Source organism: Cucurbita pepo, chromosome LG01, assembly GCF_002806865.2.
Source record: "Cucurbita pepo subsp. pepo cultivar mu-cu-16 chromosome LG01, ASM280686v2, whole genome shotgun sequence".
Lineage (NCBI taxonomy): Eukaryota > Viridiplantae > Streptophyta > Magnoliopsida > Cucurbitales > Cucurbitaceae > Cucurbita > Cucurbita pepo.
In genome coordinates, this window is record NC_036638.1 from 7,499,073 (window position 1) to 7,515,429 (window position 16,357).

Consider the following 16,357-nt stretch of genomic DNA (forward strand, 5'->3'; position numbering starts at 1 on the left):
TTAGGGGTGAAAAAAAAAATAATTTAAAAGTATAAGGGCATAATTGAAATGATATTTATAATTTTTATTTATTTTTATAAGATGAAAAAAATAACTTAGATGCATCGTGTAATTTTGGAGGAGAATTTATAAAAAAATATAAATTATACCCAAAATTTTATAAAATTTTCATTTAAGCCCTTCAAGTTTGGTTAAATTAATCGATGAAGAAGTTTCCTTCATCTAAGCCAAACATATACGAAATATATATATATATATATATATATACACATATATATATATAGCGTATATTTACGTAGTTATTTTCTAGGGTTATTGAGGAATCTTTAGAAACGAAATCTATCAGAATATTTCACTCCAACCGCGCGAACCAGGTATTTCCTTCTCTCCACCTTATCAATTTTCTCCTAATTCTTGCTATCAATTGTTCTTTACGGTAGGGAACACTGGATTCTCTGCGTTTTCGTCGATTTTCGTCTAACATTTTGCTTCGATTTGCGAAACTACTCTTGGTTTTGTTGTGCAGGAGGATTTTTTTTTTTTTTTTTTTTTTTTTTNATTGGTATGGCTGGGAGAGAGGAGTACCGAATATTTGTGGGAGGATTGTCGTGGGACATCACGGAGCGTCTGCTTGAGAATGCCTTCAGTCGATTCGGCAAAATTATCGATTCTCAGGTTACCATTTTTATGTATGTTAGTTGATTTGTGGTTTGATCTGTATGGCTGAAAACTGGAGCAATTGGACTTCGTTTTAACCTAACACGTTGGAATAAGAAATCCATTTGTTTCTTATATGAGAAGAAAATAGATTAGATTGGTATCATTCTGGTTCATTGTTCATATGGAGAATATAATTTCTCAAATTCCACTCCCTTCCCTCTAATTAACATTTCCCTCTGATGATAGCATGAAAAATAGAAAAAACCACAGATGAATTGCAAGATTAACTTTTATCATCGAAAGCCATAATTTTGTGTTTTTTCTGCATTGGTTTGTGGCACCTGTAATTTTTCAACAACCTCTTCTCTTTCTGATGATGTTTTTTTTGCCCTTGTGAATGAGGATGCTGTTAATGAACTTTTTGGGAAGCGGTTTCTCTATCCACGTAAGAATGCACCAAGATGCTGGTCATAGGCTTGTATGTGCTTAACTATTATCTGATTTAAGATCTGCTAGCAAAGAAAAAGTGCTACTGTCTGGAAATTGGGAATATGGTCGCCTGCCTAGCTGATTGGGGTTTGGTAGGATTTTAATACGCAAATTCAGCGACTAATTGTTTCTGTGGGTTAAAAGAACTTGTCACTTTTTCGCGACAGATAAATGATTTAAAACCGGAGGAACTCTTAACAAGTGCTGTGCTGATGCCTGCTTCAGCAGACCTTTATTGTTTTATTGTTCGTTGATGTTTTTGATGACGAAACTGAAGTCGCTAAAATGTTTCAGCATCTGACTAATAAACGTTCTAGTATTTGCTCGGAGAATTTTATCTTGCTTGGGATGATTATGAAACCGTATCTTATCCTTGGCTTACCGCACTTACCAATAGTATGACTAAAATTTATGATGAAGGTTATGTGGTTATATGAGATGATGTACATGGGGCAGAAGGTTTGGGATAGATTGCCATATTGACTCAGATAATGAGTTTGCTAAGTCCTCTAATCTCAGAAAATCTTCAGAAGCTGTATGTTATTGGATGGAAAGTTATGTTGTATGAAGATGGTTTCTTACTAGTGGCTGCTTCTTTGCAATGCTTTCTTCGTTTTCCTATCTATAACTGTAATTATTACCAAAGTGAGAGATAGCCGGTTTTCTCATTTGCTAGTTTCACCGGTGTTGAGAGTTGTCAGTTTGATTCTAAGATGGAGAATACGTAAAAGTGGTGCGTCCTTTTTGGCTAAGATTTATGGTAGTGTGCAAAAGTACAATTTTTGGAAATCAATAACCATTTCATCCTTTTGAGTGGACACTGCATTGTTGAATTTCATTTTGCTGGGATGAAGTTGTCAGAGTCCCTTACTTTCCCAGGCACGCTCCGAAAGTTGTTTGTACTGGTTTCTGTTTAGCAGCTAATGTGGCTAGAATGGCACTAGCGATGCCAGGCTTAGCAGCTCAGACATTTTTGTGAAGAATTGGCCAAACTGCATCGGTAGTCTTTAGTTTGACATGTATTCGACATTGTATGATGTCAGCTGAATTGTAAATGTCAGTATGAGGGCCTATTCTGATCAGTTGTCTTCTGTGGCGAGCATGTTAAGATACTATGTGGTGGACAGAACAGTGGACATTGATGTGGATATTTTTGTCATTCAAAGCTTCCAGAGCTCTTAAGGCCCCTGATGTTGGACTCCGTTTTCTGTTATGACCGAGCATTATGAATGTCTGTTTGTTGGGTATAGTACTGGATCGGAGCAATTGGATTTGAAGTTAAATTTGAGTTCCTATAGGTGCAGTGTTGCAGGTTGGGGTTTTTTTTGATGAGCTATTTAGATGAATGGATTTAGGTTGTGGCAACCTGTGAAATTATGGAGCTGTAGTTTTCCATTCATTTGTTTACATCCTTTTCTCGTTGTTTGAAGTTGTTCCTGAAGATTGGTCAAGAATGCTCTGCTATTTTGTTTTCCTTTTTTATGGTGTTGATGTGCTAGTTCCCTCATATTATACTCATTGACAGTCTTTGTCATTCCTTGAATATGAATATGTTCCTAGTTAAGTATGGTTGCCATGCAAGATTTATCGTCATCAAGTTTTCCAGTACAGCCTCTTGTCCACAAACTGAAGGGATCTCAATTACGGAATAAGTTGGCATCTCCATTGCTTGAAATTTTACTGTTTTAGTGAACCTTGCCTTCGTCTCCTAGAGCATTCATCCTGGAAGATGTGTTGTTTTAAGTATTCGTCTTTCTTTTTTGAGATTTATGTCACCATCTCTTTCACATCACATCCTAATATGATTGATCATGTGACCGCTTTGTTGAGGTTAACAAATCCCATAGTTGGAGTAATACACATATCCAGTGAAGTGTTTGTACTGGGTTTTTTTGAGTTAACATTGACTTTGAGTGCCATTTTGGATGCCGGACTGCACAGAAGAAGTCCATGTAGCCACTTTTTTAATGGAATTGTTTCTTTAAATAAAAGGGGACTAGAGAGGTCTAAGAGATTCCCACTTCAGAACATAGAGATAAAGACGTACAGGCTCTTTTGTTTTGTTAAGGAATTATGTAACATGTTGCAATGAGTTCTTCATAAATGGAAGAAAAATGTAAGTTGTCCGACTGTTAGTTATATATTTTAAAACATATTTATGCTGTTATTATCAATTGCTATAAGTTTAAACTTTGAACAACTTCTCTTTGATGTTGTACTTTTTATAGTGTATACCATCACCAGCTTGTACCTAACTTATTCTATTATTCTGCATTCTCTTAATGCAATGTAGGCTTGTAACCATGTTTTATGATAATTTGGAGTTTGAAACCTCCAACTTGTAGGTCATGTCAACTGTATGGTATCGAATTTATACATCTTGACTCTGTCACAATTGTATTTGTGGGCTTCAAGCCCAAGAGTGGGTATAGTATTCCATGCTCTTAGATTAACTCCATGTCTATTAACTCCAAGGTTGTCAACTAGGATCTTAAATACCAAAACAAAGCCTCCTTATATTAGTGGTTAGGCTATAGCCTGTCATCTTTGAATATGAGGTGGGAATTTTGGCTGTTTATTTATCTTTAATTGTGATGGTCTTCATCCCTGTTTCTTTGATGCCGGTTTTAATTGTGATGGTCTTCATCCCTGTTTCTTTGATGCCGGTTTTTGTTACATTAGACAAATTTACTTCATAGTCTAGGTTTAGACTAAGTTTATGGCAGGTAGGTCACTTGTATACATTATTAGTATGAGATGTTCTTTAGCTCTGGTTTAATGACTTGATTTAAGTTATATTGGCTGTTCAATTGATTGGCGTAAACTACCTCTTTGATGTTCCTGTAGATCATGTTGGAAAAGAATACTGGCCGCCCACGTGGCTTTGGGTTTATTACATTTTCAGATCGCCGGGGAATGGATGATGCCATCAGAGAGATGCATGGACGAGAATTTGGAGAACGAATCATTTCAGTGAACAAGGCTGAACCTAAAATGGGAGAAGATATAGACCATGGTTACAGGGGGGGAGGAGATAGATCTGCGAGGCAAGATGAATGCTTCAAATGTGGGCGTCATGGACACTGGGCTAGAGATTGTCCTTCAGTGGGTGGTGGCCGAGGAAGGGGAGGAGACTCATTTCTTACACGTTCTCGGCTTGGAGATAGTGATCGTGGGGATCGCTTTGCTGGAGATAATAATCGATATGTGGATGATCGTTATGAAGGTGGCGGGCGCTTTGGAGATCGGGATCGTTTTGATAACAGCAGGGACAGTAAATATGGAACTCGTGATCGCTATGTCAGTGAAAGGTACTGACTGATATTATTTTCTGTGCATAATATATTCTTAAAATTTTTGCTTTAAAGTAATGTTCACTAGGAATTGATAAATGGGCAGAATGGAGATCCTATGTCATTTCTTTTGCTGATTAATCTGAGTCACTGCTCAATTATTTCCTTGCACCATCATATAGTTGATCCATCCTTGCATTCCTGATCTTATATGTAAATCTGCAGATACCCACCTGGTGGAGATCGCTTTGGTAGCAGTAGGTACAATAACGATTCTGATCGATTTCCCACAAATGGCTATGGCAAAGATAGGGGGTATTATAGAGATGGTGGACCTCGTGGGGTTGATAAGTATGGAAGTGGCGGTCCAGCACGTGACGAGGGAAGAAGCTACAGGAACAGACCAACTCCTTATGATCGCCCTAGCCGAGGTGGGCGACCATCCTCATTTGATCGCTATTGAATGTTTTGTTAGAAGATAGCACATTTTCTGGTTTATCTAGTAAAAGTGTACTACATGCTGGGTGTTGTGCTGTTAGTTATCTAGGATCTAGTTGCAGTACCGTGGCCCGAACCGACCGACAGACAGATTGTTGCGGTTTCGTCTAGCTTTCATGTATCTGAGTTTTTGTTCAGAGACAAGATAAATGCTCTGAAGAACGATGAATGGACAGAGACAGATTTAAGTTGACAATTTTGTGATTCCTAAAATGTTGAGCTGATTGTCGTACTGAGCTGACATATGAAGGTCGAGTCGGGGGGCCCCGAGGCTCGTTTGAATCGTAAGCCACAAAACAGATTAGTAAATACAATTCTAGAAGCAAGAGGCTCCTCTCCATATTTGTGTATTGAGCAGCACCTAGTTCTCTGCCGGATAGAGCTATCATAGAGGAAGTATGAAGCTTGAAATTGGCCTCTCTCGATCTGAGCATTGGTCAATTAGTTAAGATTTACGTCAATTTACGTCTTCTATCGATCAGAAACTCAAATAATATCTCGTTTGGATGATCTGTCATTATGAAGCTAGTCTCTCGATAAGCACCAAGAACTCTCCTGGCGATCTGAACATTGGTCAATTAAGATTTACGTCATTTACGTCATCTATAGATCAGAAATTCAAATAATATCTTGTTTGGATGATCGGGCAATAAAGCAGCTGTCGTTTTTGGAAAAACTCCCACGAGTCCAATGGTGTGAGAGTTGAATTCCAAATCATTGACAATGGGCAAATATGATGACCATAAAACAATATTGAATGTATTGATATCATCTTTATCTTATGGTTGAATCTTCGCTTGTTGGAACGAAATTAATTGAAAACCATACTCTCAGGCTGTCCATCTTCTGGCCTCATTTTCACAAGTCAACCTCCATGTTCTTGGGAAAATAAAAACATTTATATTTAATTATGCATAGCTTTCTATGTAACGTTACATAATTTCCATTACTATTTAATATGTAATATTGATGTGATTTGATGGACTTTTTTAAACTGACGTGAACGTGTCCTTAAACGTTGCAACATTATTATTGGTGAGTCGGGTAGACCCATTTCATTAAAATATATAATAAAACATATTCAAAGTTTAATTTTTTAATATCTCCAGAAGACTTGAATCTTTAGCTTCACTAAAAGTATGGGTTAATTAGTGCTTAAGACTCCTAACGTAATTATGCGACATTTATTCTTGTCCTCGAGCAAGTCAACTAACTAAACTTGAGTCATTGTTGACACCGATAACATTTGTTCCATTTGTTCCAGCCTCCAACCCCTGCTCTTGAAAAGCAATTTTAGAAATATACGGGCACAACAGTGACAACGATAAGCATGATCATGACACTATTTTCATATTGGATATTTAAATTATGTTATGTAAAATGCAGATCTTACACGATAACTATTGCATCACATTATATAATAGTTTTTGTTATATGAGATATCGGACCAGATTTCAAATCTTGAAAATAGAAAACTGATATTAATAATGTTTGTGGCCCGACCATTTGAAAAACCTAATTAACCTTTTGTTTTTAGGCTTATTGAATGCATTAATGAAGGTCAAATTTGGCAGGTAAGCACATATCCTCTTGACTCATAGTACCCATTTTCATATTATCCAACTATATGTCTTATTAGTTTAAAACATATAATAACATAATTAATTAAAAAAAAAAAATCCAAAGCAATCTCCTTGAGTTTGAAAACTTGAATCATTCTTTATGTTCGAGTATTTTGAATTTCATAGTTGAAAAAGTCTATATAAGCGGACCTATTTATGTATAATATATTATTAATATATATGAGTTATATAATAAGGTTTAAACGTCATTTTCTTTTCTCTATTACGCAACTTTGACTATTGAGTTCATTTGTCTTATAAAGACCGTTCAAATGTAAAGCGTATAATTTTAAAACTCTTCAACTTTTTTATTTGTATCAAACCAATCTCGAAACTTTTAAAAATATATAATAAATTTTTTAGCTTTCGATTTTATAGTGTTTTTGAGTATCAAAAAGTGTCTGTTAATCGTGTAGAAGAAAAAGTAAAGTAGAAGTTGATATATAGTCTCGTTGTTTGATGTCTCGATGCATCCCGTTCTCTCTTTAGCATTGCCCTACATGGAAATAAAGAGTTTAAAGCTTCGATCTGACTTGTGGGCCTACGGACATAAAATGAGGAGTCGAACGTGTTTGAATTGAAGTCACTTTCAGATTCAAAGTGACCTATGAGGATCTGTTCGATTTGGTGAACAAAATTACATTTATAACCTTTCATAGTTTTGTTGTTTGAATCATCCAAAAAGCCTAATACTAGTGGTAAAAATGTCATTTCACTTATATACGGATGAATTTGTCTATAACTACTCAATATAAAATTTTAGTCGTACTTCCAATATTTACAACATACAGATATCCGATCGAGACATCATTAGATGTATGAAAAACGACGTAAATCCAAATATTAAACGTCCAGATGGTGGCATATCCTTCTAGGTTCCTTATAAATAATATGACCCACGTCATATTTCGATCGAGAAAAATTCTATGTGCTAGTTATTCACATCAACTAGGTCATCTCTACCTTAGACCCGACTCAACAAGGATCATCCACACCCGAATCACATAGGCTTAACTTGAAGTTATCTAAAAAAATAGGCAAAAAAAACTTTTAAGTTGAAAATGAATGCACATAGTTGATATTAAACAGATATAAAAACTTTAGCGGTTGAACGGATTTAACCTGAAACTTTCTATAACTCGAATTTTAATAAAATAAACTCACGACCGACTGAGACAGAAAAAGGATAATATAGCATAAGTTGTGAATAAATTTATAAATATTAAAATATGAAGGACTAAACTGCAAACATGGGATAATTCTAATTTACTTATTGAATAATCTTCTTAATTTCTTTCAATATTTTAAATATTTTAAATATTTTAAATATTTTAATCCTTGTACGATAATGTTCGTATTGGACTTTGTGCTTACATTATATTATTTTTAATACATATATTAATTAATAAATTAGTCTAAGCTTAGTTTTGTTTTATCCCACAAATCTATGTTTTAAAAAATCATTAAATTTCACAAGTGGAGACATAAATAAATATATTGTTGGTTTATTTATAATTACTGTCATATGTATATATTAAATTCTAAATATTAAAAAATTTAATCTCATCTTATTCGCGTGAGACGATAATCTAACCCAGGTTGAGTTAGAGTCAATTCACCTGTTGACATTTTTTTAGTCAAGTCAACCGATCGGTTTAAAAATAGGGTGACAATCTTAGTACTTTAAAAATATTTGACATTTGTAACTTATTTTAGTAATGCGGGTTCGTTTAGGTTGTAAACTCTATTCTAGTTGCTCGAGTCTCTAACTTAATCAACTCGAAATATCGAATTGATCTAAAAGATTACTTTAACATAATCGTGTTGAAGATTTGAGTCAGAACCGAGCAATATTTAGTATAAAAAGAAAAGTCGAAAGTACACGTGGGATCGGATTTAGGGTATCCCCGGGGCTGGGGGACATGGGACAGTGACATGAATTAAATTAATCTTCCATTTGGACTCTTCAAGTCAAATAAAGTCTCCATTTTTATTTCAAAAAATTTATATATTTTCATTTACAACCCCAAACTACCCTCTCTCTCTCTCTCTCTCCAAAATCCTTTTTTTCTCCGAAAATGGTGGCCGGCGGTGGAACCTCCGGGTGCTCCGACATCAGCAGCATCGCCGTGCACGTCATCACAGGGAGGTGGTTCGTGGTGTTTGCTTCCCTACTAATCATGGCAGCAGCGGGAGCAACCTACATGTTCAGCTTGTATTCTAGTGACATAAAGTCAGTTTTAGGTTACGACCAAACCACGTTGAATTTGTTGAGCTTTTTCAAGGATTTGGGTGCAAACGTGGGCGTTTTGTCTGGACTTATCAACGAGGTTACACCGCCGTGGGTGGTTCTATCCATCGGCGCCGTTATGAACTTCTTTGGTTACTTCATGATTTGGCTCGCTGTTACTCAGAAGATCTCCGCTCCTAAAGTTTGGCAAATGTGTTTGTATATTTGTATTGGAGCTAATTCTCAATCCTTTGCTAATACGGGTTCTTTGGTTACTTGTGTCAAGAACTTCCCCGAGAGTCGGGGCGTCGTTCTCGGTAAGTATTTGTTCGTTGCATTCCATATCATTTTTTTTATTTATTTAATTGCAACTTTTAGTCGCTCGAACTTCTTATTTACTTACAAAAGTAAGTAAAATTTTTAATATATATCATCTTAAATTATTTATGGGTTTTATTAAATATTTTTAAAAGTTTTATAAAATAATAATAATAAATAAATGACAGAACTTTACCGTTAAATTTAGGTATCTTGAAGGGCTACGTTGGGCTGAGCGGCGCCATAATCACACAACTCTTCCACGCGTTTTACGGCGGCGACACCAAATCCTTGATTCTCCTCATCGGATGGCTGCCGGCGGCGATATCCTTTGCATTTTTACGGACAATTCGGATAATGAAAGTGATCCGACAGCCAAACGAGCTCAAAGTCTTCTACAATTTCCTCTACATTTCTCTAGCCCTCGCCGGATTTCTAATGCTAATGATCATCGTAGAAAGCAAAACAGAGTTCAGTCAGAGCGGATATGGCGGCAGCGCCGCCGTTGTCCTCCTCCTCCTCTTCCTCCCACTCGCCGTCGTCATCATTGAAGAATACAATCTCTGGAACCTCAAAACCGCCGCCACCACCGCCGCCATTAGATCTCCAAATCACCCTGTTCAAATCGTAACAGAGAAAGTCCCAAAAACAGAGCATCAAAAACACATCCCAAAAACAGAGCATAAAAAACAACCATCATGCTGGACAACAATCTTCAACCCACCAGAACGCGGCGAGGATTTCACAATTCTCCAAGCTCTCTTCAGCGTTGACATGCTGATTCTGTTCTTAGCAGCAATCTGCGGCGTCGGCGGAACATTAACAGCCATCGACAACTTGGGTCAAATCGGAATGTCTTTAGGATACCCAAAACAGAGCATTAGCACATTTGTGACACTCGTTAGCATATGGAATTACCTCGGCCGAGTAACCTCTGGTTTCGTCTCTGAAATCGTCTTAACCAAATACAAATTCCCTCGCCCTTTAATGCTTTCAATGACCCTTCTCGTGTCTTGTGTCGGCCATTTGATGATAGCATTCGATGTCCCAAATGGGCTTTACGTGGCTTCCGTCGTAATCGGATTCTGCTTCGGAGCACAATGGCCGTTGATTTTCGCCATAATTTCAGAGCTATTTGGGTTGAAATATTACTCCACGCTTTACAATTTCGGGTCGGTGGCGAGCCCAATTGGGCTTTATGTTCTGAACGTGAAAGTGGCCGGAAATTTCTACGACAGAGAGGCGGAGAAGCAGCTGAGAGCAAAAGGGATTGTTAGAAAAACAGGGGAAGAGCTGAAGTGCTTCGGAGGGGAGTGTTTTAAGCTCTCGTTTCTGGTAATCACCGGAGTTACTTTGTTGGGTATGTTTGTTTCATTGATTTTAGTGATTAGAACGAGGAGTTTTTACAAGAGTGATATTTATAAGAAGTTTCGAGATGAAGCTGAAACAGAGATCGCCGGAAATGGCGCTGTAGTGGCCGCCGGACCGCCGGAAGAGACGAGAAAATGATAGGGAAGCATGTTGGCCCGACAAGGAGAAGAAAATTAAAAAAAAAAAAAAAAAAAAAAAAAAGAAAATATTAAACTCTAAGTTTGTTTTCAGTGATTTATTATTTCCCTCTGCCCTCTTTCATACTCTATTTCATAATAAAGATGATCGTTCTTAGTACACAACTTTCTCTTCGTTAGAGTTCTCGAACACTTCGAAAATAAAGTACACTATCAAGCCTCTTTTTAAGATAGTCACACAACTCCCGTCTTCTCAAATTTTTTAATTAAGATACGTAAAAACTCTAAATTGAAACAAAAATTAAATAAAGGAATAAAAATATAGTATTTAAAATTTAAAAAATATACCAAAAAATATAGTTTTTTTCTTTTTTGTCCCACATCGTTTAGTATGAAAATGTTTAGCTATAATTTAATGAGAGGGAAGACCCAATTTTCTTGGGCGGTTGTCCCCACGTGGTCCTTCTGGATTAATTAATGAGGTGGAATTTCCCTTTCAAATAAAGCAAAATGAAGTATTATTTAATTTAATTTTTTTTATTGGGATATTTTATAATACTATTCATTGAACATCGTGACTTTGTAAGTTACGTATTTATGGCTTAGTATATGATTTCTATGTCTCATTTTTCAATTTCAACCTTAATTTTATAACATTTTATTTTCTGTCACGCATTAAAAAATTTACCTATTGGTCCTTACAATAATAACATTTAAATACCAAATATTATAAATATCTTTTATTCTTCAAAATTGATTCAGGGTTTTAAAATTATCTTATCCCGAAGCTATTTAAATGTCGATAGGAGAAATAAACTCTCCCAACGTCGTTTCAATGATATCAAAAGAAAAGGTCATTTTCGACACAGTTTATGACATTGTCGGGAGATGTAAGCCTTATCCAAACTATCTCAATTCAACTTATGTAAAGTTACACAATTCTTTGTGGGAAACACTCACACTGTTTATTAACATCAATCTAGAAGACATTACAAGACACTATGTAGAATACTACTATATTTTTCTCTAGCTGAGTCTAGACTGTTTGGAATTTCTCGAGATGAAAACCTTGATAGAGTAGAGGAGTATTTATAGAAATAAAATGAGACAATTTATTCTTAAAATATCTAAATTATTTTTCTAAAATATATAGATAATTACGGGATATTTTAACATATTTAAACCATTAATATCAAAATATAATTTTTTTTTTTTAGAAGGGGTGAAAGTCAATGTATTAGCTCATGGTAAATATTAAAAAAAAAAAAATAATAATAATTGGACTTTGAAGGACAATGACTTAATTGTAGTGAATTTCTACTTTGTGGAAAATTCTAAACAAAATTCGAATAAACTGCAATTAATTATAAAATTTATTAAAATAATTTTTTATTTTTAAAAAATGAGCTACGTATGATTTAAATTTATTAATTAAAAAAAACCTTCAATTATTTATCATCCATTAAAAAAATACTTTATTTTAATTAATTTAAGAATAATTAACAAAGATTAAATACCACAAATATTTGTTGTCATTTAGAGTATGTATTTGGGGAAGCTTTCTTCTTTTGTATTACTTTATAATTAATTTCATAATTTTTAATTTAATTACATTACGGCACCGTTTAATATTATTAATTCCATGTCTACGTGGTTGGTATATACTAATTTAGAAAACAAGATTCTAAATATTATTATTAATGAAAATCCAATATTTTTCATAAAACTACGTCGTTTTTTGATGTTTTTAAACCAAAATATAATTGTTCATGAATCGCAACAAATATTTTATATAATTAATTAATATAAAATCATATCAAATTTGATTTTGTATAATTTAAAATAAATTCCCCTAAGTTGACTTTTTATTTTATGTACATGTAAATGTGCTGTAATATTTTTAAATTAAAAAAAAACATTTTTAAAATTGCAAAGCGTATGAAAAGTAAAAAGTATTTAAAATAAATAATAATGGCAAAATTATTTTAATGATATTAAACAAGACCAACCACGACGACGAAGAAGAAATTCCTGCCAATAAAAGATTATTAAATTATTTACTTTTACAAAATCAAAACTAACGGTTAACTGCCACATCATCTATACGTGTACTTTTTTTTAATAATTAAAAAATCCAATTATATAAAGATATCGAGTTTTTTAGGAGTGGTTTCGGAGGACGAGCTAAGGAGGAAGCTGGTGGGTATGTGACATTTGGACGATAATGAATGAATGGGGACCAGATTCGAATAAGAGTGATCATAAGGACGATAACGAATGAATGGGGACCACATTCGAATAAGAATGATCATAGAGACGAGAATGAATGAATGGGGACCACATTCGAATAAGAGTGATCATAGAGATAGAATAGTTCAAAATATTTTGAAAGAATTCGAAGTTATTACATATACTAACATGTTGCACCTACTGTTTCAGCATCTCGATCATAAAAACTCAAAAGTTAAACATGTTTTGTTTGTTACACTTGTGCTGGTATGTGAGAACAATAATCTTCGCTCTTAAAAGCTGTGTTGTAGGGGATGCTAGGAGGTCATAGGTGTCCCGTGCTGGATCCGAATTCCAATTCCTAATTTGAATCTAAAATGATTCAACTTTGTCTGTGGGTATAGTAGTCTTCACTCATAGAATCTACAAGCAGCTAACGTAGCTATGTGTTGAAGCCATCAAACCCTCGTTTTAGAATTTTACATCTTGATCTTAATCGTGTGGGACGGTGTGAATAGTAGTTTTTACTCATAGAAGCTACACACGAGTAAGATAGATAGCGGGAATCAAAGTCAAACCCATACCCAAATCCTCGTCTATATAAACACAAACTAAGAACACATCCTTCTTCACCCTTCTAAACATCACCACAAAAATGGACCCAATCTCTGCAGGGTTCAACACCAAATCCTTCACCCTCAAACTAATCAAAGGGCCATGGTTCATGATGTTCGCCTCCTTCCTTATTATGTCCATGGCCGGCATCCCTTACATGTTCGGCCTCTACTCCGGCACCATCAAATCTGTATTGGGTTACGACCAAACCACCCTTAATTTCATCAGCTTCTTCAAAGATGTCGGCACCACTGTCGGTGTCTTGGCCGGATTAATCAACGAAGTAACCCCACCATGGTCCATTCTTGCCATGGGAGCTCTTCTCAATTTCTTCGGTTACTTCATGATTTGGCTCTCTGTTTCCGAGAAGATCCCCACACACGTCTGGCTCATGTGCTTATATATCTGTGTCGGAGCCAACGCCACCACGTTCGCTAACACCGGCGCCCTCGTCACCTGCGTTAAGAATTACCCGCAACGGCGCGGCGTCGTCATCGGAATTCTTAAGGGCTACATGGGGTTGAGTGGGGCCATTGTTACGCAGCTCTACCATGCGATTTATGGGAAAGATGAAAAGTCGTTGATTTTGTTGTTGGGTTGGTTGCCGGCGGTGATTTCGTTTATTTTCTTGCCGACGGTGCGGCGGATGAAGGTGGAGCACGAGGAGGATGAGCTGAGGGTTTTTTACAGGTTTTTGTATATCTCGTTGGGGCTGGCTGGGTTTTTGATGCTGATGATAATTTTGCAGCAGAAATTTAGTTTTGGGAGAGGGGAGTACGGTGGCAGTGCGGCGGTGGTTACTCTGTTGCTCCTTTTGCCGATTGTGGTTGTTGTTGCTCAGGAATTCAAGGCGTGGCGGCGCTTGAATAAGCCTCCGGTGATTGAGAATGGGCTTTCCTCCAAGCCGGTGAGTGAAAATTTAATCAATTTTTAATTTTTTGGAAATTTTAAGGTTAGCCAAAGTTGCCATTTTGATCAAACGTTAAAAAACAGGGGACGCCGGCGTTGAAGAACACGACACCAATGGCACTCCTCCCGAAGAAACCAAAGGAGACAGAACCAGCAAGCAGCACCAAAATTCAATGGTGGAAAAACGTGTTCAGTCCGCCGGAAAGAGGAGAAGATTGGACAATTCTCCAAGCTCTGTTCAGCGTCGACATGTTCCTCCTTTTTCTCGCCACCGCGTGCGGCGTCGGCGGGACACTAACCGCCATCGACAACCTCGGACAAATCGGACAGTCACAAGATTACCCAAAAAAAAGCATAAGCACATTCGTGTCGCTTGTCAGCATATGGAATTACCTCGGCAGAGTAATGGCCGGATTCCTCTCCGAACATTTGCTAATCAAATACAGATTCCCTCGTCCTTCAATGCTCACAATCGTCCTTCTTCTTTCCTGCATCGCCCATCTTCTAATCGCCTTCAACCCGAGCGGCGGCCTCTACATTGCCTCTGTTTTAACCGGATTCTGCTACGGCGCCCAATGGCCTCTGCTTTTCGCCATCGTCTCAGAGGTTTTTGGGCTAAAATATTACGCGACGCTGTATAATTTCGGGTCAGTGGCGAGCCCTGTGGGGCTTTATTTGCTGAATGTGAATGTGGCGGGGTATTTATACGACAAGGAGGCGAAGAAGCAGCTGGCGGCGACGGGGAGAATAAGAAAAACAGGGGAGGAGTTGATTTGTAATGGGACGGTGTGTTTCAAGCTGTCGTTTGTGATTATTACGGCGGTGAGTTTGTTTGGGGCTTTGGTTTCTTTGGTTTTGGTGATGAGGACGAGGAAGTTTTATAAGAGTGACATTTATCGGAGATTTAGAGAGGCGGAGGAGGCGGAGAAGGCGGAGAAGGAAGACGGCGGTGGGTTCATAAACGGCGGCGATATAGTGGAGGACTCGAAACAGGGGATTAGGCAATGATGATGTCAGCATTTTTAGATTGGTTTGTTATGGTCACCCTTTAATTTGGATTATTGTAATTGTAGTTTTTTTAATTTAAAAGCTTTAAGGTTAAATTGGTAAAAACAGCCCTAAAAGTGTTGACTTTAATGAATATTGTAATCTTCCTCGTGACAGCGAGAGAGAGAGAAGGAAACTATGTTTGAAAGGTTGACATTTTTTATTTCATAATTATAATTTCCCTCTTTTCCACGTTTGTAGGATAACTCTTTGTCACGTTGACTCACTTCTAGTCAACTAACCAATGAAATTAAAGTGTTTATTTATTAGTGATTAAGTTTTAACAGATAGAAAAAACAGAGTCGTTCAATCAACTAAATCTTGAAAATAAGATAAAATATGTTACAAACTAACTCCTACAAAGGAGGAAAGAGTACTACGGATTACATTTAAATAACACCTAACAAGTTGGGTAGTACGTGTCAACCTAACAAGTTGGGTAATACTTGTCGATCACACTTAACAAGTTGGGTAGTACGTGTCAATCAAATTGCTGTATTTCTAAAGTTTTAATGAAAACATGTGTCAATAACATTTTAGTCGAAACATAACATGGTTTGATGATTCGAGTTTGTAACTTTTCTCGAACTATATAGCAATCTGTTTCAATGTGTTTCATATGTTCATGAAAAATTGGATTGGCTATTATATGTAATACTGCTTGATTATCACAATACAACAATGTTGGTTCGGTCAACGGAACTTTTAAGTCTTGAAGAATATATCTCAACCAAGTTAACTCTAAACAACTCGAAGGATTTGGTATTGAATCGTGCAGAGTTTGGGTCCATTTTTGTGGTGATGTTTATGAGGATGAAGAAGGAGGTGTTCTTAGTTTATGTTTATATAGATGAGGGTATGGTTTTGACTTTGATTCCCACTAGGTTGGGAAGTGTAGTGATGTCGGGATTTCATGTTTGTTTTTAACAAATGGATAAA

The 16,357-nt window shown here is 36.3% G+C and overlaps 3 protein-coding genes across 8 annotated transcripts; all 3 read left to right on the plus strand.

The window, feature by feature from the left end:
* The first annotated feature begins 564 nt into the window (after positions 1 to 564).
* LOC111797047 (glycine-rich RNA-binding protein RZ1C-like) lies at positions 565 to 5,610 on the plus strand. Of its 6 annotated transcripts, XM_023679953.1 has the most exons (4): positions 706 to 1,241; positions 1,317 to 3,265; positions 3,997 to 4,460; positions 4,668 to 5,610. In XM_023679953.1, exons 3-4 carry the CDS (start codon positions 4,000 to 4,002, stop codon positions 4,903 to 4,905), a joined length of 699 nt encoding a protein of 232 aa, XP_023535721.1. In that variant the 5' UTR covers positions 706 to 1,241; positions 1,317 to 3,265; positions 3,997 to 3,999; the 3' UTR covers positions 4,906 to 5,610. The 6 variants fall into 6 exon arrangements, with proteins under 6 accessions (XP_023535688.1, XP_023535721.1, XP_023535713.1 ...); XM_023679920.1 differs by lacking the exons at positions 706 to 1,241; positions 1,317 to 3,265 and adding an exon at positions 565 to 675; XM_023679945.1 differs by having other exon boundaries at positions 706 to 3,265.
* A 2,994-nt stretch (positions 5,611 to 8,604) lies between these two features.
* On the plus strand, positions 8,605 to 10,763 carry LOC111797095 (protein NUCLEAR FUSION DEFECTIVE 4-like). The gene is made up of 2 exons (XM_023679993.1): positions 8,605 to 9,109; positions 9,319 to 10,763. Exons 1-2 carry the CDS (start codon positions 8,641 to 8,643, stop codon positions 10,617 to 10,619), a joined length of 1,770 nt encoding a protein of 589 aa, XP_023535761.1. The 5' UTR covers positions 8,605 to 8,640; the 3' UTR covers positions 10,620 to 10,763.
* A 2,732-nt stretch (positions 10,764 to 13,495) lies between these two features.
* LOC111797103 lies at positions 13,496 to 15,567 on the plus strand. Its single transcript, XM_023680005.1, has 2 exons — positions 13,496 to 14,369; positions 14,456 to 15,567. Exons 1-2 carry the CDS (start codon positions 13,503 to 13,505, stop codon positions 15,377 to 15,379), a joined length of 1,791 nt encoding a protein of 596 aa, XP_023535773.1. The 5' UTR covers positions 13,496 to 13,502; the 3' UTR covers positions 15,380 to 15,567.
* Positions 15,568 to 16,357: the final 790 nt, after the last annotated feature.